At 38.4% G+C, this 27,278-nt stretch overlaps 1 protein-coding gene and 1 long non-coding RNA gene across 26 annotated transcripts in view; one reads left to right on the top strand and one right to left on the bottom strand.

Annotated features, from left to right (window-relative positions):
- Positions 1–27,278, top strand: part of PUM1 (pumilio RNA binding family member 1) — a 134,080-nt gene that overhangs the window by 49,391 nt on the left and 57,411 nt on the right. For 11 of the 20 annotated variants that reach the window (XM_038531319.1, XM_038531321.1, XM_038531328.1 and 8 more), the window contains 3 exons: positions 14,700–14,808; positions 15,788–15,966; positions 25,167–25,333. The exons of 4 other annotated variants lie outside the window; for them this stretch is intronic. In XM_038531319.1, the coding sequence (XP_038387247.1) occupies positions 14,700–14,808; positions 15,788–15,966; positions 25,167–25,333 (455 nt within the window). The remainder of the gene's footprint in view (positions 1–14,699; positions 14,809–15,787; positions 15,967–25,166; positions 25,334–27,278) is intronic. 5 more of the 20 variants (XM_038531330.1, XM_038531331.1, XM_038531338.1 and 2 more) reach the window with 2 other exon arrangements.
- On the bottom strand, positions 11,933–26,555 carry LOC102155561. Of its 6 annotated transcripts, XR_005355899.1 has the most exons (5): positions 26,336–26,555; positions 25,784–25,952; positions 24,145–24,208; positions 15,675–15,948; positions 11,934–13,209 (listed from the first exon to the last, which is right to left on the bottom strand). It is a non-coding gene; the product is annotated as an uncharacterized LOC102155561 (long non-coding RNA). The 6 variants fall into 6 exon arrangements; XR_005355900.1 differs by lacking the exon at positions 24,145–24,208 and having other exon boundaries at positions 11,933–13,209; XR_005355901.1 differs by lacking the exon at positions 15,675–15,948.

Raw genomic sequence — 27,278 nt, forward strand, 5'->3', positions numbered from 1 at the left:
ACTCGATCCCAGAACTGGGATCATGCCCTGAGCCGAAGGCAGAGGCTCAACCGCTGAGCCACCCAGGCATCCCTTACTTACTTACTTGCTTATTTATTTATGTTTTTAAAAAGATTTTATTTATTTATTTATCAGAGAGATTGAGAGAGAGAGAGAGAGAGGCAGAGACACAGGCAGAGGGAGAAGCAGGCTCCATACAGCAAGCCTGATGTGGGACTCGATCCTGGGACTCCAGGAGCACGCTCTGGGCTGAAGGCAGCGCTAAACCGCTGAGCCACCTGGGCTGCCCTATTTTGTTTTTTAGAAGATTTTATTCATTTATTTATTTTAGAGAGAGAGAGAGAGAGAGAGAGCGGGTGTGCGAGCTAGGGGAATAGCCGAGAGGGAGGGACAGGCGGACTCAGTGCTGAGCATGGATCCTCTGACCTTGAGATCATGACCTGAAATCAATCAATAATTGATTGAGCCACCCAGGCACCCCATTGGTGCCCCATTTTTTTTTTAAAGCATAATCTACTGTTTAGGCACAAAGGAGAAAAACTTAGAGTGAGGCTTCTGTACTCTAGGAGCTCGTAGGTAGTTAAGGAAGCAGTAAATACACATGGCAACAGAAAGAATGCAAGTGTTTTCTATGTATGGTTCATGTTTAGAGAAGGGAGTGATCAGTATTAACTGGACTAGTTTGTGATTACTTGAGTGGAAGAATGTAAGACTTGGGGAACATTTTCTGGTTTAGTTAGGGTCTGCAGGGGTCCAGGATGGGAGAAGTTTTTAAAGATTTATTTATTTAAGAAAGAGAGAAAGCAGGAGCTGGGGAAGGGGCAGAGGGAGAGAGAGAACATCCTTAAGTGGACTTCCCACTGAGCCTGGAGCAGGTTGCAGGGCTCTATCCCAGGACCCTGACATGATGACCTCAGCTGAAACCAGGAGTCAGATGTTTGAGAGCCACTCAGTGGTTTCCTGAGGGTTTTTTTTTTTGGCAGTATTATAAGGGAGAATGTCAAAAGAGAAATGAAGAAATAATAAGATTTTATAATAAAGCACAGCTTCTAATTAGTTTAACTTCATTAAATTTTTTTCCCTCTCTGGGAGAGGGGTTGTGTATGAATATAGTCTACTCATATAAACACTAAAATTTGAAGTAAATTGTATTGACTTTTCAGCCAGGCATAGAGTATTTTTGCTGCACTTACTACATGTGTATTGGTGTGGGTATGTATGTGTGCTCAAGCTTGTGTGAGTCCTCATGGTAAGCAATACCTGTGTCAAGAATGTGTGAATCTTTAGAATTGAAAGAGAATTGGCTCTATTCAGAGTAATTTTTAGTGAAGTTAGTGCTACTTGGCTCTTGTTAAACATTTTTTCATCAAAGCCAATACTAGACTCTTGGTGTCGCTTTGCAAAATTTAGAGCATTTCTTAGTTGAAATCTTGCTAAGAAATGGCTACTTAAGACATCACCTCAAACCTTGCTGGTTGCCTGAAGTACCATTATTCTTACCTGAGGGTTCACAGCACAAGTGCTTTACTTGCCTTTTGTTCTAGAAAGTCAACATAAGAAGGAAGGTATTAAAATGTTTTAGGAGTAAGGCCAGAAATTATTTTCAAATATTTCAGCTACTATCTTGGCTGGCCACTTATTCAGCTTAAAGTTGTAGGACTGAAAAGTTTAAAGGCACATCTTGGAGCAGCTTTAAAAATTTACATATGAAAAGATGAGTCTGTTAGTTGAGTATTCAAGGGTGTATCTTTGTAGTACTGGGGAAGGCTCACTAACCTTGGGTTACTGGACTTGGTTTCTACATTGATTTGGTTTAGGATCTTGTTGGATTTATTTGCTGTTACCTATAGGAGGGCAGCAGTGTTATTACTTTCTGTGTCCTAAAAAAGGATGGATTTGCCAAGGGGAGAGCTGTTGACAGAAAAGGCACCTTACTCTGCATAATTTTTTTTTTTTAACTTAAAAGCTGAGGACTTTTTCTGTTTAAGATTCCTTAATGTTTTACCTGTAGAAAACTTGATGACTTTCAGGGATATTAAGATAGTAGTGATTATTTCAGGTATAAATGGAATGTATTTAGATATGTGGCCTTCATCTTTGTTTTAGAAAACTGAAGCATAGAAAAACTTACAATAGACAAGTTTGTAAACCTGAGGAAGGAGATCTGGCAAATGCTCTTGTATGTGGAGACATAATGAATCCTATCACATTCCCTGGAAGTAGAATAAGGTGAGATATGTTTAAAATATAGCTGTAGATTCTCGTTAGACATTACATAGGAATTCTATCTGTAAGTTAAAATAGCAGAATGGCTAGTAGAGGGAGGAATTTGGTAGTGATTTGGAGAGCTGGAGAGCTGTTCACCCAAAGAAGGATGTAACTTGGCCAGATAAAGCTGTCTCTGGACCAAAACCCTGAAGCCACAGTCCAGCCTTGGCTCAGATGTTCATCCTATTTGGATTTTGCTTTCTTCCATCTGTAAGACAGAGATATTGGACTAGTTTCCCAGGACCCTTTCAAGTCTAAGATTTTGGAGTTAGCCCTTATTTCTATATCTTTAGAAAGATGGAATAGGGGAATAGTTCCACTTTCTCTAGGATATGCTAGAGGGCATCTAAAAGGTGTCTTTTTAGAGTGACTTCGCCCTTGTGATATAGAGGTTCTGAAACTTTTCACTTGGTTTTCTAAGTGTCTCATTCACCAGTCTACAGCTATCTACGGCACTTCTGAAATGTCTGTCCCTAAGGGTTCACGGGTGTTAATTCTGAAATTAGGGCAAGTGGAAACTCGATGTGGATACCAAGTCTGTTAAAATCTTTTCCACATCTTACCATCATGGTAAACAGAATGGCTCATAGAATTGAAGGCTTTTTGGGTAGCTAAAAGTACTTCTAGGATTTTAGCCCAGGAAGAGCTACCTTACAATGGCAGTTTCTTAGAACTAGAGTCCCATAAGAGTAATGCATTCGACTCCAAAATGTATTGAATTTTGGAAAGGAGATATATTGTCTGCCAGCAAAATCTTGCACACATTCTTCCAGAAGAGAAGAAAAACTAATAAAGCATTTGGTGTGTTAATATACGAATTCCTGACCAAACAGTGTAATGAGTCCTTTCTGCCCCAAAATGTAGCTTTGAGTATGGATAGGAATGGTAAATCTGCCTAGTTCCTTTAACCTTGTATTAGTACCATTTGGTTGTTGGGCATTTTGGGTTATCTTGCTGTTGAAATGTTTACTTCAGAGAAAACATAGCTAGCCAGACCAAGTGACCTGGAGTAATGAGATCTTAGTGCATAACTTTCCTGTACTAGATTAATGACATATGTGTTTGAGATGAAGTGACCTTTTTAAGAATATTGTTTGGGGGAAGTTTCTGGGATCCAGAATAATTTGGGGATTGGGCATTTTGAAGAACAAGAAAGAAGAAAGTATCTTTTAACCTTGAGAAGGTAGATGCATCTGACATTTGGAACCTGGTTTTCAGTTGTCTCATGACTTTGAGACCTGTTTGGAACCCCACTCATTCTAATATCTGCCTTCTGTCCTGTACTGCAATGACTGGACAGACTTAGCATTGTTCTGTCTTGCAGTGTTTGAATGCAGTAAAACATGCTCCTTTCCAGCAGGACATAGTTTATTCCACATACTGCTTAGTCCATCTTCATTTTCCCCCATTTATCCTCCTTTGGCTAAAATGTGCCTACTCTTTTCATCAACATCACTATGCTTAATTCGAAGGTAAGCCAACTAAAGAACTACATACAGTAATGCATTAGCACTTTTCAAGATACTTTGGCATTGATTTTATTGCCTATATGAATCTCCCAACAGATTTTTTTGGAGATATTTCTACCTTTTTTTTACATGAGAAAAATGAGTCCTAAGGTTAAAAGTGACTAAGTCATGAGTATCAAGATGTGGATTTGACTCCCAAGTTCTATTTTGTTAGGCTTGGGAATGATAGCTGCAATATAGTGCACATTTATTTTCCAGGTACTATGCTAACCACTTCATATACATTACAATCTTCATGGTGGTCCTGCAATGTTTATGATGCCTTTTTATAGCCCAGGCAAAAAGGGATTAGAGAGGTTAACATGATCATGAACCATCTATTTGAATTCATATGTCTGTCACTTCAAATCTTGGGTTTTCTGTTATTTCTGCATGTCCACAGTCTGCCCATTATTTAAAATCTTAACTTCAGTGATCAGGTCTTCTAGAAAATCTTTTTTGCTCTAACCAACCAGAAGTTATGGAGAGGAATTTAAGCAGCAAGTTTTTTTGTGTCAGTCTTATGGCTCTAGTTTATTTTATATGTAGTGATTTGTGTAAATGTGTTCTATTTCCTTGCACGTAAGTTTGTTTAGAGCAGGGGCTTCAGCCAGTTACTACTTTGTAAATATTGGGTGCTTAATATATTGTGTTGAATGAATCTTACAAATAAATACTTTTTTTTCTAAGCATGGATTCCTCCTTATTTTCTCATTTACTCCAGAAGTTGATATTGCCCTCCCTGCAAGGGACCTTAGTTCAATTCAGTAAATATTTATTGCTTGTATTCTTTATTCAGATTACTTTTCCATCCTGAGGAATGTGGGGTTATGAAGGGGAGGATGAGGACCTGACAAAACTGAAAAGCCTCTATTCATTCACCCTTTTTTGCATATTTTTATATTTTCAAAACTATTTGATTATTTTGCAAAGAGTAGTACATAAGATGAATAGTAAATCAGCAGTGCTGTTACCATCCAAGTTGAATCCGAGTTGATTTATTATAAAGGATCTTTTGTTTAATATAGTTGTAACTAGATCAATGGGATACTTTCTCTGGGCCATCTGCTGGGGCATGGAAATACCCTCATTATATGTACACAACCAGATAGAATAGTGTTTAGCAAAGAGGAATTACTTTTGTGACTTTTCTTGTTCAAGTGTGTGTTAAACAGTATTCTGTGTAATTCTCTCTTCTTTACTGTTATTTCGCTGATGAGGAACCAGAATTAACCAAAGTTAATCTGTTGTCTCTTAATTAATTAATGCAATCTGTGATTCTCATTAAAGCCAAGCATGTAGAGGAAGTAGTCTATTTTCTGTATTGGTCTTCCTGGTATACATAGTAGCCATATCTATGAAATTTTCATCTCCTGGAGTGCATGAAAGAGGGAACTTGTCCATATCTGGCACACTGAGATCTTTGTCTTGTCAATTTAATAATTAGAAATGCCCTGAAGCTGACTGGGTGTGTGGGTGGGTTTAATTATTTGCTCCCATCTTGAGGCAAAAGACTCTTTCTCCTCTCTCAGTTGAGCTGTTTCCTGCTTTGCGGATATGAGGTGGGTAGGTCATAAAGCAATGTTGAGGTTTTCATGGTTCATGAACTTTACAGGTTTCCTAAGTGTCGTGGAGGCTTACCTTTTGTACATTGGGGCTCTTGGATATTCTTGCAGGAATCACTTACATAATTTAGACCTAGTATAACATGAATGTGGTTATGTTATAGGTCAAACCGTATAGTTATATGTAGAAAAACAAATGACTTTTTTTTTTTAAGTTTATTATTTATGAGAGACACACAGAGAGGCAGAGACATAGGCAGAAGGAGAAGCAGGCTCCCTCCAGGGAGCCTGATGTGGAACTCGATCCCAGGACCCTGGGATCACGACCTGAGCCAAAGGCAAATGCTCAACTTCTGAGCCACCCAGGCGTCCCCCCCAAAAAATGACCTTATTTGTAGGTAACCTGTAGGTAGCCAAGATAACATAGTCCTCTGCTCCTTTAGTATGCTCTTCCTTTATCCTGCAGAAAAGCCTCGTTCACTCTGGCACTTCTTCATTTTCTGAACATAGTTTGTTGTCAGTTTATCAAGTTTTATAAGATGGCAGAGAAAAGAGGTCTCTTTTGGCCCTGTTCCAATAACTTAAAGGGGGAAAGTATAAAGAATTTGACTTCAGTGGATTGGGAAAGGGATATGTGGTGAGAAAGGACTGGTGTGGAGTTTACCCCAGGGTATTTGATCACAAAAGAACATGGAGATTGAGGTGCTAACAGTATCTCTGAATTTTTTTATGTAGCTGTTACCACTGTCTTGTGTGTCTCATGTCCTAGATGAAGTTGTTCACAGTGATTGTGTTTTCTATGTGGTCAAGAACCACTGAGCTCCTTTGAAGAGGGTACACTGTGGAGTTAGCAGTTGTCGGTGAACTGACTGCAAATCTGTCTAACCTGTAGTTGTCCTAAAATTTCAGATCTACCAAATTCTTCTTATGGCTACTTAATTGGTCTTTTTGTTCATACGGTTCCCCAGCAACCCACCATGGATCTTCAGGACAGCCTTAAAATTAGTGCAAAATCTAGACTTTGCACTCAGTTGACTCTACAGAATAGATTACTGATTAAAAGAATTGCAGTGATAGACTTGCTTATGCATACTTAATGACTTCATTCTTGATTGTTAAAATGGGCTATGAATCCTCATTTTTGAAATTATGTAGGTTTTTTTTTTATGCTTTGAAAGCTGAGAGAGATATCTAAGCAGACATTTGTACCTTCCTTGCCCATTTCCACAGGTCCCCTCTCTTAATGTTTCATGCCTAATTACTGCAGTGACCTCTTTGCTTAGCCTCCCCATGTCTGTTTAACTTTCCAACACCCCATTTTACGGAGGAATGTCAGATTAATTTTATGAACTAAATTTTTACGATGTTACTTCCTGTTGCTGCCTATTTATTGGATTAAGAGTCCAACGTTTTGGTGCTCCAGGAATCCTCACTGGTCACTAGACTAGTTGCCTTTTCCACCTCTCTTTACTGCTTCCCTGTATCACTGGCTAGACTCCTTTCTTCTTGGTGGGCACTGCCCCACTTGCTTTTCTTTCCTTCTTTCTGTCTAAGCTCTTTGTGGAGAGTCCTTCCCACTCTCCTCTTACTCTGAACTCTCTCCTTCCTGTACAGCAGTCCTGACCAGTCCTATCACCAGGGTAATGTTCCTTTCTTCATCTGAAGTAGGTCCTCAAGTACACTATCAGTGTGCTTATCTTAAAATGAATGCCTTCTAGCTATATCAGTTTCATTCCTGATAGGTTTTTCTTTTTAAGAAGTTTTTTCTTTGGGCAAAGAGTGTCTTTTACTACTTTTATTTCTAATTTCTGGTAGTGCCTCTACAGACTGTACATTTTCGGGGCCTGTTCAAGTAATACTTTACATTTTGACATCAGTACTTCAGATGCTGAAACTCTTGACATTTTTCAGTAGCCAGAAAAGCAGTAGCGATTTTCCAGATGTGGGAGAGAATGTCAAATTTTCCCTCATTGGCCAGGCTTAAGTGATTTGTATCATTCCATCCTTAGCGGTGGAAGTGTTGCTAAAGACGTTAGATATAACTATTGACAGTGTTTATGAAAAGTGTTTAATAGCTGAAAAATATTTTTTATAAAACCTGTTAATTTTATATACTGCATAATTATAATTATGCAAAGTATTAAACTTTTCTTTTTTAAAAGGAGTACATTAGATTTCAACTGAGGGAGATATTTACTTACGAGACCATTAATGTGGAAATTTGTTTTCAGTAGTGAGCATCTTGACACCTAGATGAACAGCTTAAGCAATAATTACTAGGTGCCAGGTTCTGAATCTGCCAGTAGAAAAATGTGAAAAAATTGTAGCAAATATTGGTTCTTTGGGTTTATTTTATTTTAATTTAATTTAATTTTATTTTATTGTGATTTGAATGAAATGAAGCAGAGTAAAGGTGTTTTAACATTTAAAAATAATCTTTATAAGTATTGCCTAGCTGTTTAAAAAAATGCAGGGCACATCCTTAATTAGTAGATATATAAACGGGAAGTGTGAATTGAGAAGATCCTATTCCTTAAACTTTGAAGAGAAAATAAAAATTCAAACACCACCTTCTTTATACTTACTTTTAATTAAGAAAGTAACTGGCTTATGATTAAATCTTTGAACATGTTCAACATTCCTTACGTAGACTACAGTTTTCAGAGTGGATTAGATGTCATTATCTGCTTGCTTAGAAATATTTGAAACATATGGTCTGAGCTCTCTCCTTAAAATTGCCACTGATTTTGTTAATGTGAAATTAGGTTGAAGTGCAAGTGTGTCTGTTTAAGAGAAGGTGTCTTATTTGTAAGGAATTCCATACTACTATAATCTCAGTTTTATTTATTAGAAAATAAATTCTAAATCATAGAAGTATATTATATTTTGTAACAAGTCATTCATAATGCCACCACACCAATAAGCATCTATTTCAGTTTTTAGTTTTCTTTACAATTTTGATTCAAAAGGGAAGGGTGCACATGCAATTTTGTATTTTTCCTTTAAAAGTTAGTGTTCTTTCGTAAACATTCTGTATAGTCATTGTGGCTGGTTGGGGGAGCTTGCATTGTAGTACCACAGCTACCTAGGTGGACATTTACCTTCTCCCAATGTTTTTGCCCGTAGACTTTGAATGTAGAGTTTTTTTCCTTTTGAATTGTCTTTTTACTGTTGTGTTGAGATAAATTATCAGGAACGAATGTGACACTTGATGTATGTGTTTTCTAAACTCTTTCCAAAAGAATTGTCCTAAAAGTGAATGGGTGTATACCTTTAAAAAAAAAAAAAGGCCTATAAAGTATATTGATGTATGCTTTTATATTTAAGCTGTTTATTGTTAAAGCTTTTTAAATGACTTGTGAGTGTAGTTCATAGTATTTATGAAAGCATTTTGTGTATTTGATATCACAGTAATCCTTTATGGTATGAGGGGGCTAAGTAGAACCCCTAGGGCATTAAGATTTTGAGAAGGGATTTCTGAAAATTACACAGTTGTCATATACCAGAACTCTGCCTAGAAGGTGTGATTGTCAGTGGTTATCAACTATATATTTTATTTCAGGCAGTTCTGAGTTTCTTTCTTTGAGTTCATGTCAAATTCTTCTAATGCAGTAAGAATGTAATCAGAATATGTACTAAGAGATTCAGAAATTTGGGTGGGGGGGGTGCTGTATCTTATCACCTGGGTAAAATAATACCAGGTATTTGCTGCATTGGTTACATTCCAGTGATGAAACTAAGCTTGTGTTGGAAGATTGCATTGCCAGGTAACATGATCAAACCTGATCATGCCTGCAGGGCTGTAGCATGCATCCCTGTGAATAGTACTCTTTAGGAAGCCTATATCTGCTCTGAGAGATAGCTCTATGCAGCCTATGTTGAGTGTGTGAGCAGTTACCTGCTATTTTATTCCTCTTGAGTACAGTACTTGCTGTAGTGTGCATTTAGGATTGAGATCAGAAAACATCACTGGTACTTTCCTGTGCAAATATTAGTAGTGATGGTGTGGTCAGACAAGTCCAGGCCTTAATAATACTCTTGCCTCTTTATTTCTGCAAAACTGTAATCCTAGCTCTTCTTTTGTTATGGCTCTTAATTTTATAGGATTTATGCTGAAGTGGCCTGGGTGATGGTGTGCTCACATCTGCTAGCTGAGTACCTAGGAGCATTTCATTGGCTAGTGCTCTTAAGTCATAGTAGCAGCTGGTTTTCTGAGTGATTGCTCAGAGCTCAGCATTCTACTGTTTTTTTAACAGAGATTTCATTTAATGTTCACTACAGTTCATTTTATAGTAAGAAAACTGAGGCCGAGAGGGGTTAAATTCTGAGTTGGGATTTAAAATCAGTTTGGTTTTAAAAATGATTTCAGAGCACTGGCATATGTTTTACTGCTACTTTGTTTCTTAAAATAAGAATCCCTTTATTGTCTCCACATCTGTTTAAAGGGCTCTTAGTGGGCGTTAATGTTGTGATTGATAGTACAAGTGTGGCTTTGGGTATTGTCTCTTTTGTTAGATAATAAAAGAGAAAAGGTGTTTCCAAGCAAAATTTAGAGGTTTTCTCAGTGGCTAACATTGCTTGTAAACCAGTGCTTGGTTTCTCTCTTGTTCTCCAGAAGCCTCATGAATAAGCTTACTGATTTCTTTACTTTCTATACCTCTTTTCAAGCTGAGATAAATAGTGTTGTGTCTTTTTCCCAGAGATTTGAGAACTGACACTATTGAGGGGTTGGGGCAATTAGGAATACCATTTAATGGAATAATACAGGGAAGAGTACAAGGTCTGTTGTATAGCTGGGGAGGATGCTGGGATTCCCCAAGTCCTGGTTCTCAGTTTGTAGGTCTTGCAAGGGATTTTGATCACTAATTAAGAGGTGGTTAGATTATGGGATTGATCTACACTTAACAGAACCACAAGAGACTTCTGTATGAAAACCAAAATGTAGTTTATTAATTTATGATGGGAAATAATAACTCAAGTGGACAGGGTAATTGTGTTCAGTGATCAGCATGCTTGGTAACAGGAGGAAGCCAAGTTCTCCTAAGAAGTTTGCTTGCTAAGCAGAATCTGAGCCAAGGAAGTTACTTGGATGTTTTTAGTGGTTAGTGTAATCAGGCTGCTATCTAGCTTGTGCATTAATTGCTTTCATAAGGATAGACTTGTTTGTGCATCATATGCTCTCTACGTAAATATGCCAACTGGGTCATACTACCTCCATCTGACTCCCTGGGTCTCTTTTGCTTTTGTTGGACCCATTCCTAATTTCATTTATCTTCCTTTAGAATCTCATCAGTCTTTTAATCCTCTTATTGTCTAATCTTTCTTTAAAGTAAATTTTGTAAACTTCTGCTATGATCTTTTTGGTCCTGTCAAAGAACAATTTTTTTTTCCCCAAGTTCTTGATGGGGTAAGCAGGAATTGTCTTTTCATACAATAGTTGGATTTACACTTTTGGTGATTCGATTTAGGTGTGGCTTGAGTGAAGATTTGGCAACTCCAGGTGTTGACTGATGCCAGTGGGTTGGAGAACCAGTATGTTTTAGCCAGTACTGTATAGAAATTTTACTTCCAGAGAGGTTGCTATTGAATTTGAAATAACAATTGGATACTCATCATCACTTTGCTTTATTTTGTAATTCAGTAGATTATAGCTTCTTTTACTATGATCAGATTTGAACAGTTAATGTCTTTATTTTAGTTGCCTTGAATATGTGACTGCTACTAGTTTTTAGTAAGCTTATACTAGTTTTTGGTAAGCTTAACATGTCTAAGCTGGTCTGATTTTGCAGAAGTTAGCACATTTTTTAATACAGAAAAGGGTATAAGACCAAGGGGAGAACATGAAATGGAAAGCATATAATTTTTCCCAAATTCAAAAGCACTTGGATTTTAGATATAAGAAATAGAACAAGAAAAACAAACTCTTAAAGAACGGTGTAGACTATCAAAACAACCCTATTCAAATGTATTCACAACTGTATTAGTTCCTATTGCTACCTAGCAGATTACATAAAAATTTAGTGCCTTAAAAAAAGAGTTGTTTATGCCTCACAGTTTCTGTAGGTCGTAACCCAGTCATGGCTTCAGAAGATCTCTGTTTCAGGGATAAGCTGCATTCAGGATTCCAGGTGGGGCTGCAGTCCTCTCAAGAGTTCAGGTAGGGAAGGGTCAGCTTCCTGGCTCACTCAGGAAATTGATGTCAGGAGTAAGTTCCTCACAGGTTGTTGGATGGAGGATGGGGGTGGGGAAGGGGGCTCAGCTCCTTCCTTCCTTCCTTCCTTCCTTCCTTCCTTCCTTCCTTCCTTCCTTCCTTCCTTCCTTCCTTCCTTCCTTCCTTCCTTCCTTCCTTCGTTCCTTCCTTCCTCCCTTCCTCCCTCCCTCCCTCCCTCCCTCCTTCCTTCCTTCCTTCCTTCCGACATAGAGAGAGGCAGAGACAAAGGAGGAGGGAGAAGCAGGCTCCATGCTGGAAGCCCGATGCGGGACTTGATCCCGGGACTCCAGGATTGCGCCCTGGGCCGAAGGCAGGCGCCAAACCGCTGAGCCACCCGTGGGTCCCCGGGGGAGGGGAGGGGCTCAGTTCCTAATGAATTGATGACCCATGATCTCTCCTTATTTTATTTATTTATTTATTTATTTATTTATTTATTTATTTATTTATTTATTTATTTATTTATTTATTTATTTATTGCTATGTAAACTTCTCTGTATGGCAGGTCACAACATAGCAGTGAGCTTTGTCAAAGTGAGCAAGGAAGAGGGCAAGTGAGATGAGAGCAAGAGGGCAAGGGAAAGAAACAAGATGGGTAGTCAATTTTTTGTATATCTTGAAAGTGGCATGCTATCACTCTTACTATGTGTTATTTCTTAGAGAATAAGGGATATAAAGGGATGGGGATTATATAAGGGCATGAGTACCAGGAGGCAGAGGTCATTAGGAGTCCCTTCTGATGCTGTTTACCACACAGGTGAGGGGTGGAGATGGTTATGTTTTGGAGGAAAATGAGAAATACTAGGTTCTGTGAAAGATCCAGAGATTTGGAAGAGCTTTGCTATGTTTACTTCTGTCTTTGCCCACATCCCTTGGGTCAGTATTTAAATTTTCTTCCATTCGCAGAGCACTCTTGGCAGCCCATGGGTTCCACCTTTCCCCTTCCCAGAATTGGCATGCTAGCACCTTCCTCCCACCTCCTTTTCTTTATCTCGTACACACTTTGCCCTTTCAGTCCAAGCTGTTTTCAGTGATAATAGCTAATTGACTGCCCAACATGTGGAGTTCTAGCACCTTTGGGGCTGCTCCTATAAATCTCTGTGTGGGATTTATATTTATAGCAGTGGTTAATAATGGGAGACAGTGTTGCCTTTTTGTATTCTACTAGGGTCTTGGGGGTTTTGGTGTGTCTTTCTTTGAGACTTGTTACATCTGTTACTACTTTGAAGTAGAGTCTTCACTTTTTAGCACCTTTTACATGTTTGTTGTGTTGTTGTTTCCTTTTGAGAGAATTTGGCCTGGAACCTGCCTTGTTTACATGTTTACCTGCTTTTGCTGGCTTTGCGTGTTAGCCTGGCAAACTACAGTGAAAGATGACAGGATTCCAGAAGACTTTTTTGAAGCCTTGAGTTAGTTAAAGGGCTGCTGTTTTCAGTCAGTAAGCCTGTATTTGCATCTGGAGGGTGTTCCCTGAAGCACCTTTTCCTTGAACTTTCAGTGAAGATTTCCAAATCGGTGTGAAGAGGGATGAGCACCATACTGAATATATTTTGATCTCTTCAGCTATCTTTCCGTTATTATATGGAGAACATCCACTATTAATATGAAAATTATCCAAGTGAGGTGTCTTTCTGCCGGCATTCTTTCTTGTACACACTCCCTACAAAATACAGGAGAAAAACTACAATTTTAATTGGAAAAGATAACAACCAATAGGGAGATATTCGTAATCGTGTGAGAAGGCATTTTTGAGACCAAAAGAATAAAAAAAGTTTAAAAACAAGAATTCTTGAATTGTCTTTGAGTAATTCACATTAATTTTCAGTATCCCTTCTCTGATTTACAGCAATTTTGCCTTGGTGTGATGCCACTGAATACATTTATTGAGAACCTTCTATATGGTGGGCATCATACTAGGTATTTATTAGCAATATTTCTAATCACCAGAACCTGAAAATTATTTCTTTCATTAGTATGGAGAGGATGAGACCCAGGACAGTTCGGCACTTCATCCTAGGACACATAAAAGTTGTCTAGTCCTTCACTTCTTGACCCCACTGCTTAACTCTCCCTCTCTGCCACCTTTTTCCCTATCCTTGGCTCTCTCATTCCCTCAAGTTAACAGACCAGCTCTGTTAACTGAGAATAAACCCAAGAGAGGCTTGGGTTGCTAGGAATTGATTGCTTATAACTTCCATACTCATCTTCAAAGACCTATGTTTGCTAAATGTCAGACCAGAATGTCAGACCAGGACATTTAAGTGAGTAAAGCTGATGATCAGAATGAAAAATAATGGAAGTCTAGTGGAATTTCGCTTTATAACCCTGGTCATTAATGCTTTGGTCTTGTGCAAGCTGTACTGGGTTTTACTTGACGATTACTTTGCATTTCTTTGGTCATAGCTTGTTTAAAGTTCTCATATTGGTTTAGGGCTCGTTGTGTGTACATTTCTGTGAAGCATGGAATGTTTTGTGAAGTCACTTTAATGGTATTACTAAGTTTTGGTAAAATTAACTGAGGTTAGGAGATTTTATTTCCCTTCCAGTAATGGGGAAATAGCTCTTCTGTCTTTCCAAAATCTTGGAATAGATTAGTGTTGTGGTTGAGAAGCTTTGTTTGTTTTTTCTTTCTGGTAACGAAAGTGGTTTTGGTGAACACAATCTCTGTGTGTAAAGGAGGTGAGTTTTGCCTCTAGTGTTCCATAGCTGGGGTCTGAATTCATGCCCCAGCTTGAGTAACTTTGTATGGCCAGTTAGTACACATGTAGGCAGAAGTAATGTTTTAGTAGTTGTAGGTACTTTCTTTTCAAAAGGAGTCTTCTTAGCAAGCATTTAGCTAATAACACTCCCCTTCCGCCCTACTCCCCCTTAAAAATCTTGGCATAGGTTAAGAGAATAATTCTAGATATTTAAGCCGAGTCTCTATTGTGGTGGGGTGATCTGTGGCCCCTCCTTGACTTAGGCCTCTCTGTGACTTTTGCGAAATAAACAGTAGTGTTCTGAGCACAGTCTGTGTAGTCAGAACACCGTGATTAAAGACCTTCAGGGCACATGAGCATCTGCAGTACCCTTGTCTAAAAGAAAGTGTTGACTGCTGTACTTTCATCCTTTATGAATTCTTTAAAAGCGTCTATTATTTTTAATTTGCAGCAGCTCTTGCCAGGTAAAAAGTTTTGGGAAACAGATGAATCCAGCAAAGATGGACCAAAAGGAATATTCCTGGGTGATCAATGGCGAGACAGTGCCTGGGGAACATCAGGTAATCTAGATCTAGCATCTGTACTGTGATTTATGCCTGTCTTAGAGCTCCTTTCCTCAGCAATTGGCAAGTCATGAATTTCACATCAGTGACATAAGCATGTCGAGCAGTGTCCTGTCCTGTAGTATAATTGCCGTGAAGGAGCTTATAATGATGTAATTTATTAAAACATAATTAACACAAAATCAAATCTTCAATATTTTATTGAAGTGTTAGCCACAGGGGAGTGGTCTTATTTGAAACGACCATAATTTCAGCTATAACTTCTTGTTCTGTACTGCTGTCAGCATACTTGGAATCAGAAAATCCATGCCTGCCATTTGAAGTCCATGTTTCTTTTTCCTCCCCTTGCCCCCCCCCCCCCCCCCCCCCCGTGTACTGTGTATGGGATGATCTATTTGTAAATGTGGTTGGGGCCAAATCAAGTCACCGGGCACGGATGCTTTTCTGACAGACTACCCCTGAAGAGGGATGGGGAGAACCTGAAAGGCACACACTGACAGCAGAAAGAAAGAATGGAGGCTAGGGAGGAAGGAAAGAGAAAATCCAAAAGCTGATGTGCTGTGTTACGGCGCAATGTAAAAATGGAACCTCAGATGACAGTGAGTCATCCAAAAATATCAAATTATGTTGTTGGTTTTAAAAAGGGCAGTAAAATCACATTTTGTTTTAGTAATAATACCAATAAAATATATTAAAAAGAAATTCTGCTACTTGAAAGGGTATCCACTGTAGCTAGATAAACCAGTTATGCGAACTGCTGTATTGCTCTGCTGTCCTGGATATATGAGGAGTGTGTTCCGTTTTCCTTAGTTTATGTAGAATTTTATACTTAGGGAAAAACACAACAGGAGGTTTTGGCACACCTGACCATGGCAGACTTCCTGATTCCCAGTCATTGGTTTATCCATGAGACATCACTCATAATTTGTTTGAGCCTCTGGCTGCACTGTATCATGCTTGTGTATCTTTTTTGTAGATCATTCAGTTTCCCAGCCAATCATGGTGCAGAGAAGACCTGGTCAGAGTTTCCATGTGAACAGTGAGGTCAATTCTGTACTGTCCCCACGATCGGAGAGTGGGGGACTAGGCGTTAGCATGGTGGAGTATGTGTTGAGCTCATCCCCGGGCGATTCCTGTCTAAGAAAAGGAGGATTTGTAAGTTGGCTTGAGGAACTTGTTCCTATATCTCTCTTTTTTTACCTCCCCTAAAGCAAAACATGCCTGTTTAGTTTCCTTAGATATTCACAGCACTAATTACAGTGTATTTTAAAACACTTTTATTGCAATTAGATGCCAGCAAACACAATAGGAGATACAAATTGAACTTTTAAAAACCAGAGACATGGTGTTTTGGGGGGGATACATTGATAATAATGTGAGATAGAATTGAAATCTAGTTCTCAGTTCATCGGTCTATCAGAAGACATTTTTAGTTTAAAACAAAAAAAAAAAAAAAGAAGGAATTAAAATAAGAAAGCTGAAGCTGGGGTGTCAGTAGGCAGTAGATCTTAGAGTGGTGATTTGCCAATTCCCAAGAATCCTTAAAGTGGATCGGGTATGTAGGATCATTCTTACTTTGCTTTGTTTTATTGTGGGATGATCTGGCCCTCTTTGAACAGCTTTGCCTCGCATATACCTGGCTTGTCAGGAAACTCAAAGTTCTTTTAATTCTAGATCTGCAATTTTTTTTATTCATCTCCATTTTACCTCTCTGATGCTCGATTGTTGCCAAAGCAGTTTCTCTGTCCATAACTTCTTCCCTTTTAAGTCTTAAACCGTCTTCCTCAAGCATCTTCGATGGCCTTTCTTTCTCAAAACTACTTCTTTCTTGCCATCAACTCTCTAGACCTAGATGTCTTGTGATGCGTTTCCATTTGAGGCATCCTCATTCTGTGTTCTGTGCCTGATTTTATATTCCAGGTGATAGCCAGGAGGCCACAAGAGGCAGCCTGAATCTGTCTTCCCTCCTTTCCCCCTGACTTGGCTTGCTCTGTACCTTTTCACAGTCCTTTCTGTGAAATCTTTTTCAGCCAATACTGTTTGTTGGCAGTTATAAAAAGGCCTTCTTTCCCCCAAATCATATTAATCATTTTGCCTCCATAACTATCTTATCTTACCTTACAGCTTTTGTTGTCAGTATTTTTATTGTCCTGTATCTATCTGTTGCTAGGTATCAGAGGCATGGTCTTGTTTTCCTCATTCTACCTGAAACTTCTTTAGGGTAGCAAGAGTTCATTCTTGGTGCAGCTTCCTCAGGTGTCAAGTACAATTCCTTCATATGTTAGTGGACATTAAATGAATGTTGATTTGGTTTGCATGAGGGTAACAGGTGACATTTAAGATAACCAGAATTCACATGGAGTTAGCTTTTTTCTAGGCCTGCCAGAGATGATGCTTCAGCTGCCATTGACACTTGCCATGTGGCTGGAGCTTTTAATTGCACAAGAAAACCAGAAAAAATTAACTCTCTAATAACATGTTTTAGATTACTCCCAGCTTCATACCTAGAAATTTGGCGTGAGGAATTTAGCCAGGAGAGGATATTTTATTTTTATCATGACCCTTAGGATGATCAAGGGACTGAACTGGGGCTTTTGTATTGAGTCTTGAGTACTAGTCATTCCAAAGCTGACCTGATTGCTTCTGAGTCTTTTGATCCTGCAGATACATAGGTTAGGTTTAATGGCTTGTGGATCAGGTAGGAAATGCCTTCTTTATTTGAACCTTCTCAAAAGACTTCTTGGGAAGAATAAGATCTACCTGTTGGAGGTGAGGAATGGATTCGGCAAAATTAGCATTTCCTTGTCCCAAGGGAAGGATGGTGTTACTTCTCTTTTTTTTACCTTAACTCTGGTTCACCTCTTTTTCTGTCCTCACACTTTCCCCATCTCATGAGTTCAGATTTCTCCGAGGAACTGCTGCCTGCTAATTTCTGTGTATAACTTTTAGTTATTTACTGTGGGAGAAAAGTTGGTATTGTGGGTAGGTAAGTTGTCAGTGTGGTGAGCTGAAACCTGTATGACTCTTGCCTTGAATTCTCTCTCATGCTTGTGACCAGTTTCTAATTCTTGGGTATTAGCTAGGAGGCACACGGGTTACTTACTGTAAAGTTTGTAAGCAAGCAGAAAAATAATAGGAATTAGGAGAAAGAGAAAATGCTGGGATGGAATTATTATTTTTACCTGCTTCCCTCTTTTAAGCAATTACTTCATCAGTTAATCTTATGACAGAACATTATCTTTTGCATTCATTGTCTTGTATTCAATTTTGTAAAGATGGCATTAATTCCCAGTTGTCCTGAGAGACTAGTAATTTTTAGCTTTTGTACAGTATTGTCACCAGAGGAATTTAAGATCTCAAAGTTAAGAGGTCAGAAAATTGAGCTCTCACAATCAGGTAATTTATCAAGCTTCTGAGGTTTGCATAAAGATAAATGAAACTTCTCCAAATCTGTGTTCCAAATTCTCAGAAGGCAGATTGTGGGTAATGAAATACTATTGCATATTTTGACTTGAATTGTGTCTAATGGGTGATCCAGGAAGACTGGTGACATCAGGCTACCACATTGCATATGTAGTCTTTTGGTGGATGGAGGCCTAAGGATTGGTGAACTACTTTTATCGGCTACTTTATCAGCCTGGCTTTGCTCTGCCTGTTGGTTATTATGAGTTTGACCGAAGCTCTGGTCATGGAAACCTGAGTCAACTTGTTGGTTGTCATGGTATGGATTCATTTTCTTGGAAAGGTGAACCACCCCTCCCTCCCTCCTTTTTTTTTTTTTAAATCTAGTCTGTTACTGAAAGAGTTCAGAAGTCAGGGAAGAGAGAATATCTACTGCTTTTTAGATAATTGTTCTAAGAGTGGCATTTGGTGGTTTATGGGTCAGAGCACTCACATATTTTCACTTTGGGTAGTTCTACCCCCAGTAAACTGTGGAGAGGCTCCATTTTAATTCCAAGAGCTGAAAATATCATCTCTGATGGTATAATGAATGTAGACCTCAAAGCAAGCACTTAAGCGGCCATTCATTCTTGGATACTGATGACAGGTAATTCAGACTCTAATAACCTTTCAGTTAAAGATATTTTAGAACTAAAGTAATGTACTCATTCTACAGTGATTTTCCACTTTCAGTAGGGTTGTGTCTTGGTTACAGCTTGAATGAAAGTATTTGTCTAGCTTTCCTGAGCTTTCTTAAGTTCATTTTGATTGTACAAATGGACTTGGTTGAGTACTTTTGGCTTCTGTGATGAGAGTACTTTCAAGCTGACAATAAGAATCTCAGAGTATTTTGTTTTTAGCACCCACTGTAAAATTTGGTACTTTTCTGCATATGAATCAAAAACTTCAGAGTAGCAGTTTCAGAATAATGGGAAAACTCAGAATACCAGTTCAGTCAGAGTCAACACTTTAAAATTTTCTTTTCGTATCCTTTATTTACTTCTGGAATAAATAAAATCCCCCCTCAACAAAGCATGGTTCAGAATGGTTACAAAACCACCTGTGACTACTGTATTGTGAGGCCACTGAGTGAAATATCCTGTCGAAGAACCCTACTGTTTATATTTTGGAATACCAACCAATCTTCAAATAGATGGAAGTCTACCCAGTCAGAAGAGTGGATTGTAATGTCTACTTTTCTGGTTTATGATGCCTAGGGAAATGAGAAGACCACTTAAACTTCATATTTAGGTGAAGATCACCTTAACCTTGAAGAGGAGAGATTTTTACTTTTTTTTTTTTTTTTTTTATTAAGATTTTTACCTTTGATAGGCCTTTCTACTTGTGTGTAGAGACTGGCTGCTTTCTGACCTAGAGGAGGCTTGCATACTTCTAGCAATTAGTTTGGGTCACAAAATTTGATAACTGGGTTTTCTAATCTTCACTGTATTTGTTTTAGGTAACCATTGCTACTTAATTTATTTTGTTTAAAAACTTTGTGCAGGAAAAAAACCCAAAAAACATAAAACAATTTTGTGCAGTGTAATGCAGTTAGAAGTCAGGGGTTTGAATTTCAACTGAACCTTAATGTTCTCCTCTGTGAAATGGAATAATTAAAAACCCACAAAGTCTAACTCGTATGGATGTGTAATATATATGAAAATGCTTTGTAAACCTCAGAGAATCTTGCTCCGCAAAGTCTCTGGGACAATAGCATTATCACTACCTGGGAGCTTATTATATATTATCAGTTCAGAATTTCAGACTCTACCCCAGATCTATTTAATCAAAACCTGCATATTCCCAAGACCCTCAGGTGATTTGCATGCATACTGAAGTTTGATAAATACATAATTTTCTTGGGAGATTAAATTGCCAGGAGGCCATGGATCACATTCAGAAACTTCATCTATAGGATAGAGCCCCTTCAGATTTGAGCTTCCTTTGAACAAGAATCTACATGCTCTACTTTGTAGTATCAAGCTTTTAACTATTGACTAAATAAAAAGTTAAAGCAACAACGAACTTTCAGAAAACTTGTTTTGTTTTCATCTCTGTAATAACAGATGCCATTCTGCATGGTCACGATAGTTTTTTGTGGGACCTCCCCCCCAGTCTGGTGGTTATCACAGCAGAGGGGACACTCTTCTTTTCTCTATACCAGGAATTAGTTTATCCATGTACTCAGTACCTGGTATATTCTGTGTTCCACTGTCTCTAGAGTGTACACCTACCTCCCCACTTTGTTCATTGGGATTCATCTTTCAAATGGTAATATATAATAGTTTAATTGCCAGTATTTCCATTTTAGCAGTATATAAAATGATGATATGTTTTATAAATTGATTTGATGAAATGTAGTAATTGATGGTGGCTAAATTCTGCACATCTCAGGAAAATCACTGGTACAAGTGGCCTAATGATCAGAGCCAGAAGGATTTTTTGCAGGGGGAGAGATATAAGAAATCTAGCAATTTTGAGGCTTTGGGAGAGTGAAGGGTGAATATGTCTGAAAACGGCAGTGGGGGAAAAATGTGAAATGGAATAAAGTAATTTTAAAATTTTTTTAAGAAAAATTTTCACTTTATGAATTGCCTTATTGAATCCTTGAAACAACCCTTTGTGGTAGATACTGTTGTCCCTATGAGTTTATAGATGCAAAAAATGAGACTTAGAAGGGAAATGGTAGGTCCCAATTCAAACTTTGTTCTCATTTCAAATATGCAAAATACTCCTTTTTAGAAAGAAGGGAGGAAAATTACTAATCTCATTGAATATGACTTGTTCCATGGAGCTTTGTGGTAAGATCACTGCAGTAAGAGGAGAAATTCTCATTTCTCTAGCTCATTCAGAATTTTAATAGATATTCTCTGAAATATTCCTCCTGTTGTGTGAGGCTTTTGAGGAAGCTGAGCCAGAAATGGATGGACTCTGATTTCCACAATATAATGTTCTTGTCTCTATCTGCTCTCTAATTCTTTGGTATCTCGCAGTGGAGCATAGTCTTGCATGTCTGTGTAGACAGGACATCTCAGAATCCTTCTTGGCCCCTCTCGAGATTTTGCTTGGGCTGGGCTACGTGCATTTTGAGTACTCATTGGAGCTTATATTTGACTGCAGGTTTGGGTTAACATTCATTTAAAGGAAGCCCACAATAAAAAGATGCTGCTATTAATCCTTGTTTTTTCTTTTATTTAGATAACAGACTTTTCAGTACTATTATTATGTATTAGGTAATGTGTGACAAAAAAGCCAAACAAAAACCCTGCCTTTATGATGCTTATGTTGGACTTAATTACAGTGGTTCTCATTTTGAGTGCTTATTAGAGTTGCTGAGGAGAAGCTTTTTATAACACTTGAGGGAGCTTCTACAGACCAATTAAATCAGAATCTCTGGGTGTGAGCCCAGACACTTGTAAATTTTAAAGATAGTGATGTTCAACACTAATCATACAGCCACTGCACTGTGAAAATGAGTGTCCCTGGGAGGGCCAGATTGGTTGTATACTTATATTAGAGTTAAACCACTTAATTGGGGGGCATTTAAGAGTTTTAATCTTGATATCTTGGATAATATTATACAAGAAACACCATCCCAGTGCCTAGCTTTTGCTAATTGTCATATTACTTTTGTATAAAGTGATTTATACTTCATAAATCCTTTGCATATGCATCATTTCATAACTATTCTGCTTTAAACAAAATTATGCCTGTGCTATAGATGAGAAAACCAAGACTCAGGTTTATTGACCTGTCCAAAGTCCTCTGACCAGTTAGTGTTAGCAGTTGAGATAGAATTTAGGTTCTGTGCAATCTGGATTAGTTCTTTCTGAAAGACCACATAGCTATGAATACCTACCCTTATCTTAAATATTAAAAGCATCTGTAAAAATCCCATATAATGTACTCCTGTTCTTTTCTTTCTAGGTGTTCACATTTCTAAGAGACCAGTTTTATAATCCTAAACCCTGCATTCTCTCTCTCTCTCTTTTTTTTTTTTTTGTAAAGATTTTATTTATTCATGAGAGGCACACAGAGAGAGGCAGAGACATAAGAGGGAGGAGAAACTGGCTCCATGCAGAGAGCCCGATGCGGCACTCGATCCTGGGACTCCGGGATCATGCCCTGAACCAAAGACAGATGCTCAACCGTTGAGCCACCCAGGTGCCCCTGCATTCTCTTTTAATAGCAGACTTTTGAGAAGAAGTCTTCCCACTTGTACTCTGGGTATAGCTAAAAAATCAGACGTGTCAACCGTTTTTATTTTGGACTGCTGTTAACTTACTGAACTTTTTTCTCTTAAGTAAACTCATTATTGAAATGTGACCTGTTTGCTGAAAAGTGTTTAAGTCATAAATGTTCATCTGCATGTATTTCTACAAAATGAATACACTCAGTGACCATCCAAATCAAGGAATGGAAGCTTCTCGTGGGCCCCCTGCCTTCAAATCAAAGGAACCTATGGTTCTGAGGAATTTATAGCCTACTCAGAGCAGAAAGCTCAGGGAGCTATATTTTATATGAGTAGACTGTACAATATGGGTGAAAAACAGCCCATTCTAGGGATTCCTTTGAAAATCTTCCACTGGCAGTATAACTAAGAAAGTTAAGTATCAGTGACTGTTTTCAGGCCATGGTAGTCAGCTTAGAGACAGGCCCAGCAGCTTCTCAGGAGGCCTTCTAAAGGGTCACCAAGGAGAGATACTACTGTGTTGATTTGGTGAGTGAATCTCCCCTGTCACCAGCTTTCTTGCTTGTTGGTGACATTTCCTACTGCTTCTTTGTTCCATTTCCTTCCTATTTTTGCCTGCAAACCTTTGGTACTGCTTATGAGAAATTGGAGCTGGACTGTTCCTTCTGAGCCAGTGACTTGATTTATAGATTGATGGAAGGTTACTTCGGTGTGTTAGTGGCATGATCTTTCTAATACTCTTGTTACTGACATTAATAGTGGCCCATTCAGGCTGAGTTGTTTGTTATCTAGACTGTATCACTATCTCCTAGAGTCCTATGATAAAGACAATGGGAGGATCCTTCTTATTTTAGTAGTTCAGTTTTACAGGATTTTTTGGTCATATCAGTTTACTTTCTCACATTTTTTTTTTTTTTGAACTTCTGCCAAGCACTGTATTCAGTGCTGGGGATATGAAAATGAATACATGGTTTCTGTCAATTTTACCTTTGCAGTAGGAGGGAGTTATTGTTTCTGGATGTTTTGAAAGATCTTTATGTCTTTAGAATCTTATTATATTCCCATCTGTGCTTTGGGATCTCACTATGGTGCTTAATTGGCTGTTATTCACTCCTTTTGAACCAATATTAGTCTTACACTTTGAAGACTCTACTGTGAAGGTCATATCTCAGTGGCTGCCAGAACTGTAGTTTACCGTCTTGGATGTCACATGAAATGAAGTTGTATGTCCTTTCTGTGTTCCTTCTTGTACGTATTCTTTGGTTCATATTAGCCATGAAATCTTTTTTCTGTGTCTTGAACAGAGAATGATTTTGAAAGGAAAATGGACTCTCAGCTGGCAGGTGAAAGAAAGCTCTAAGAGCTCTTTCTGTCAAGATTCATGAGTTACCTGTTCTGGGCCAGAGATCACCAGGAATTACTCTGAAAACATCCATTTATTTTGCATTCATGGGCCTGCCTGATCAAAACGAGCATCGCTGCCCCAGCCTCCATTACCGGTCCTCCCCTATCCCAGTGAAATTTGGTTATAGTGACTGGAAATGCTGGGACATAGCTCTCATCTTTTTCTCTCATTGGTTCTTTTTTGACAGGAGCTTAATTTAGTCCAGGTCTATTTGTTTCTTCCTTTGCCTAGAAGTCAGTGGTGAGGACAAGCAAGGTTGCTTCTCTCCCGTTTTATAACAGCAAAGATTACTTACCATTTGGTAGGATTCTGCAAAGTTCTGTGAACCGTGTCAAGTCACTCCACCAAATCTTCTTTTCCTTTTGGAGATCAAGGCACATTTGCTTTATATGTACAGGTCTTAACTTAGGACCATATATATTGTTTAACCATATATGTTGGTTATGAGGGGGTAGACTTCATTTCCTTAGAAGAAAAGGCATCAATGTGCTTAGCACTAAAACCGTTCTTTTAGGTCTAGTCTTTCAGTCTTTGTAGTTTGAAACACTTGAGAGAGAAAGTCTGCTGCAGCAACGATCCCGCTGAAGGGGCTTCCTCGTAATCTCAAAATGATCTGGTATGGGAACTGGCAGAGAGTGAAAGATAAGCACATCTTAGAGTATCTTGGTGAAAGAAGTTCACAGTTAGATTTAACATGTTTTGAAAGCTTAAAAAAAAAGCCTGATGATGGGTGAATTATTGATGCAGTAAGCCTGAGATAGAGAGCGGAGCTGGGGCGGTGCAAATTGGCAGGGCATGTGTCCCAGGGCCAAGTGGAAGATAACTGAACTGGAATGATGTCAGACTGCACTTAGCTCAGTACTTAGAAGTAAGGGAGTTTACACAGGCAATGGTAAAGTAGGAAATTCTTTTCCTAGGCTACCACTTTCCAACTATACTGTTAGCTGCCATACCTGGGGCTTACTAGGAGTCGTGCTATCATATAGAGTTAGATTTGGAAGTAGAGAAGTGGGACCAAGGGATGTAAAGTTGTGGCTGGGCTTTGGGTAGAGAGGAAAAAATGGGATGGTGGGACGTTGGGCATGGTAAGACTGTCCTAAACTCTGTAACATAATTGTATGTCTGTCTCCCCCATTTGGCAAGACTCTCTGCAGTGTTCCTGCCTCTGTGTTGTCTGTTAATTAGATTGTAATGTCTTGAAAGGGCACGGACACTATCCTGTTCTAATTAGCATCTAGTGTAGTCTGGTGTCCACAGTGGTTGCCCTCTATTGTTAGTTGATGATGATTAGTGAAGCTGAAGCTATTTTTTAAACAGGGCCCAAGGGATGCAGACAGTGATGAAAACGACAAAGGTGACAAGAAGAACAAGGGTGCGTTTGATGGAGATAAGCTAGGAGATTTGAAGGAGGAGGGTGATGTGATGGACAAGACGAATGGTTTGCCAGTGCAGAATGGGATTGATGCAGACGTCAAAGATTTTAGGTTTGTATGTTTTACACTTCTGACTTTTGAATGGGGGCTATGGGTTTTTGTTTTTATTTAGCTTTATTTGGATTTTAGTTTGTTTGTTTTTTTTCCTTTTTCTTTTTCTTTTTCCCTTCCTTATCTATCTTTTTTACCAATTGGGTCCAGTGCAGGCCATACCACAAAGACTGTAAATTTACTGGTAAGGTGGAACTTTTTAAGAGCTGTCAGTGCCTGGTACTTTGCCAAAACAATAGCTTTTGCATTTGCATAGGGCTCTATTATTTGCAGAATGATTCTATAAATATTGTTTCAGTGATTTTCAAATATTAAAATCACCTGAGATGGATGCCTTGGGACTTTCCCTAAGTTTCTCCCAAATCACTAGCTTAAGAGTAACCATGTCACTAATGAAAGTATGTCCTCTCTCTGGCCTGTTAGTGTGGAGAGAAACAGTTGAGAACTTACACATTATTTTATTCCAGACTCCTAAGCTCCCTAGGGAAGTGGGTGGGTCAGTGTCCTTTTCCTCAATTTGAAGAACCAGAGATGCAGCTTACATGACTTGTTTAGTCGTCTCCCTTCCATGGATGCCTCTCATTCCATCTCTGGTCATGATTGATTTGCAGGTTTTACCCTATAATTTAATATACACGCTATTCAAATGACATAGTATATTTGTCTTCCACACTTGGCAATATTCTTCACTTATATAGGTAACTTTTAGTGCTCATGTATAATTTTAAATATATAAAGATCCTTGGTCAGTGATATACAGGTAGAGAATTTAATTTTGAATAATTTTAATGTTAGTCTAAAGCTAATATATGTGTGTCTAAAACACACATCTGTCTTTGATCCTGATACCTACCAAAGCCAAAATTAAAAATTCATTTTGGATCATCGTTTGCAGAATAACATTCATTTGTTTAGTATTCCTAATTTAGTTTTTTAATCATGTGAGTATAAAGAATTATAGTCTTTAGAGTAAATTTGAGGCACAGAGTAATAACCACTTACCTAAGGTCTTTCAGATAAAGTGGATAACCTTTCCATCATGAACTTCAGGCAGCCTGTAGCAGGGTTTGGTAGTATTTGACTTCTGGCTGGGTGGTGGTGGTAGGGCATGCGTGTGAGAAGGAATAGGGCAGTAGCTTTAATTTGTGCCAGTGTAGGGTTTCTTTGAGGGCTGAAGGTCACAGAATGTAGTCACAGGCTACACTCCCCTTACTAGAATGTAACAGTGTTCTATGTTAGTCTGATTTGGAATTACATTGTCCTGCAGTTCTTTTACATAGGGTGATTCAGTCCTGGTCACCCAAGATAGTGCTCTTTTCTGCCATGTCCTAGGATATTTATTAATAGTGCCCCCTTTTTGCTCTTAGAGGAGTATCCTGGTTTGGATGATAAATTATACCTTCACAGTACTTTTAATTCTTAGAGTTGTTTCTTCATCAGGGGCATATCCTAGATAATGAGTTTATTTTATAATTTTGTAAGGTTTGCTTCTGGTTTCTTAGAAGGGAAGACAGGCTTAGCACTGACCAGTACTACCAAGATAATACTTCAAACTTTTTTTGCCTAGAAAACATTTTTTTTTTAATAGAATCATTCTCATATATGGAATTTTCGCCTAGAAACTACTTTTTCCATCAGCTCTCTGTTTGAAGAGTAGGTGTTACTTTTGAGGGGGCTTAGTTTACTACCTGCCTTTTAGAATCTTTCCGTGGTTGCCACAGGAAGTTTTTTTTCCAGTTCATTCATTGTTCTTCAAATCTGGGCCCTTTGGTTAAAGGGATTGTAAATTAATACTAGCTAATGTAAATTTACAGGGTGGGTTGTGGTGGGAAGGCAAGCAATAGAAGAATATTTTTTGCAGGATATAACATGTATGCTCTGTAACGTGTCTCTGGTTGTTTGTAGAAATAGTTTTAAGTACTGTTGATGATAAATTATGTTCAAG

The sequence above is a fragment of the Canis lupus genome, chromosome 2 (assembly GCF_011100685.1).
Source record: "Canis lupus familiaris isolate Mischka breed German Shepherd chromosome 2, alternate assembly UU_Cfam_GSD_1.0, whole genome shotgun sequence".
Taxonomy (NCBI): domain Eukaryota; kingdom Metazoa; phylum Chordata; class Mammalia; order Carnivora; family Canidae; genus Canis; species Canis lupus.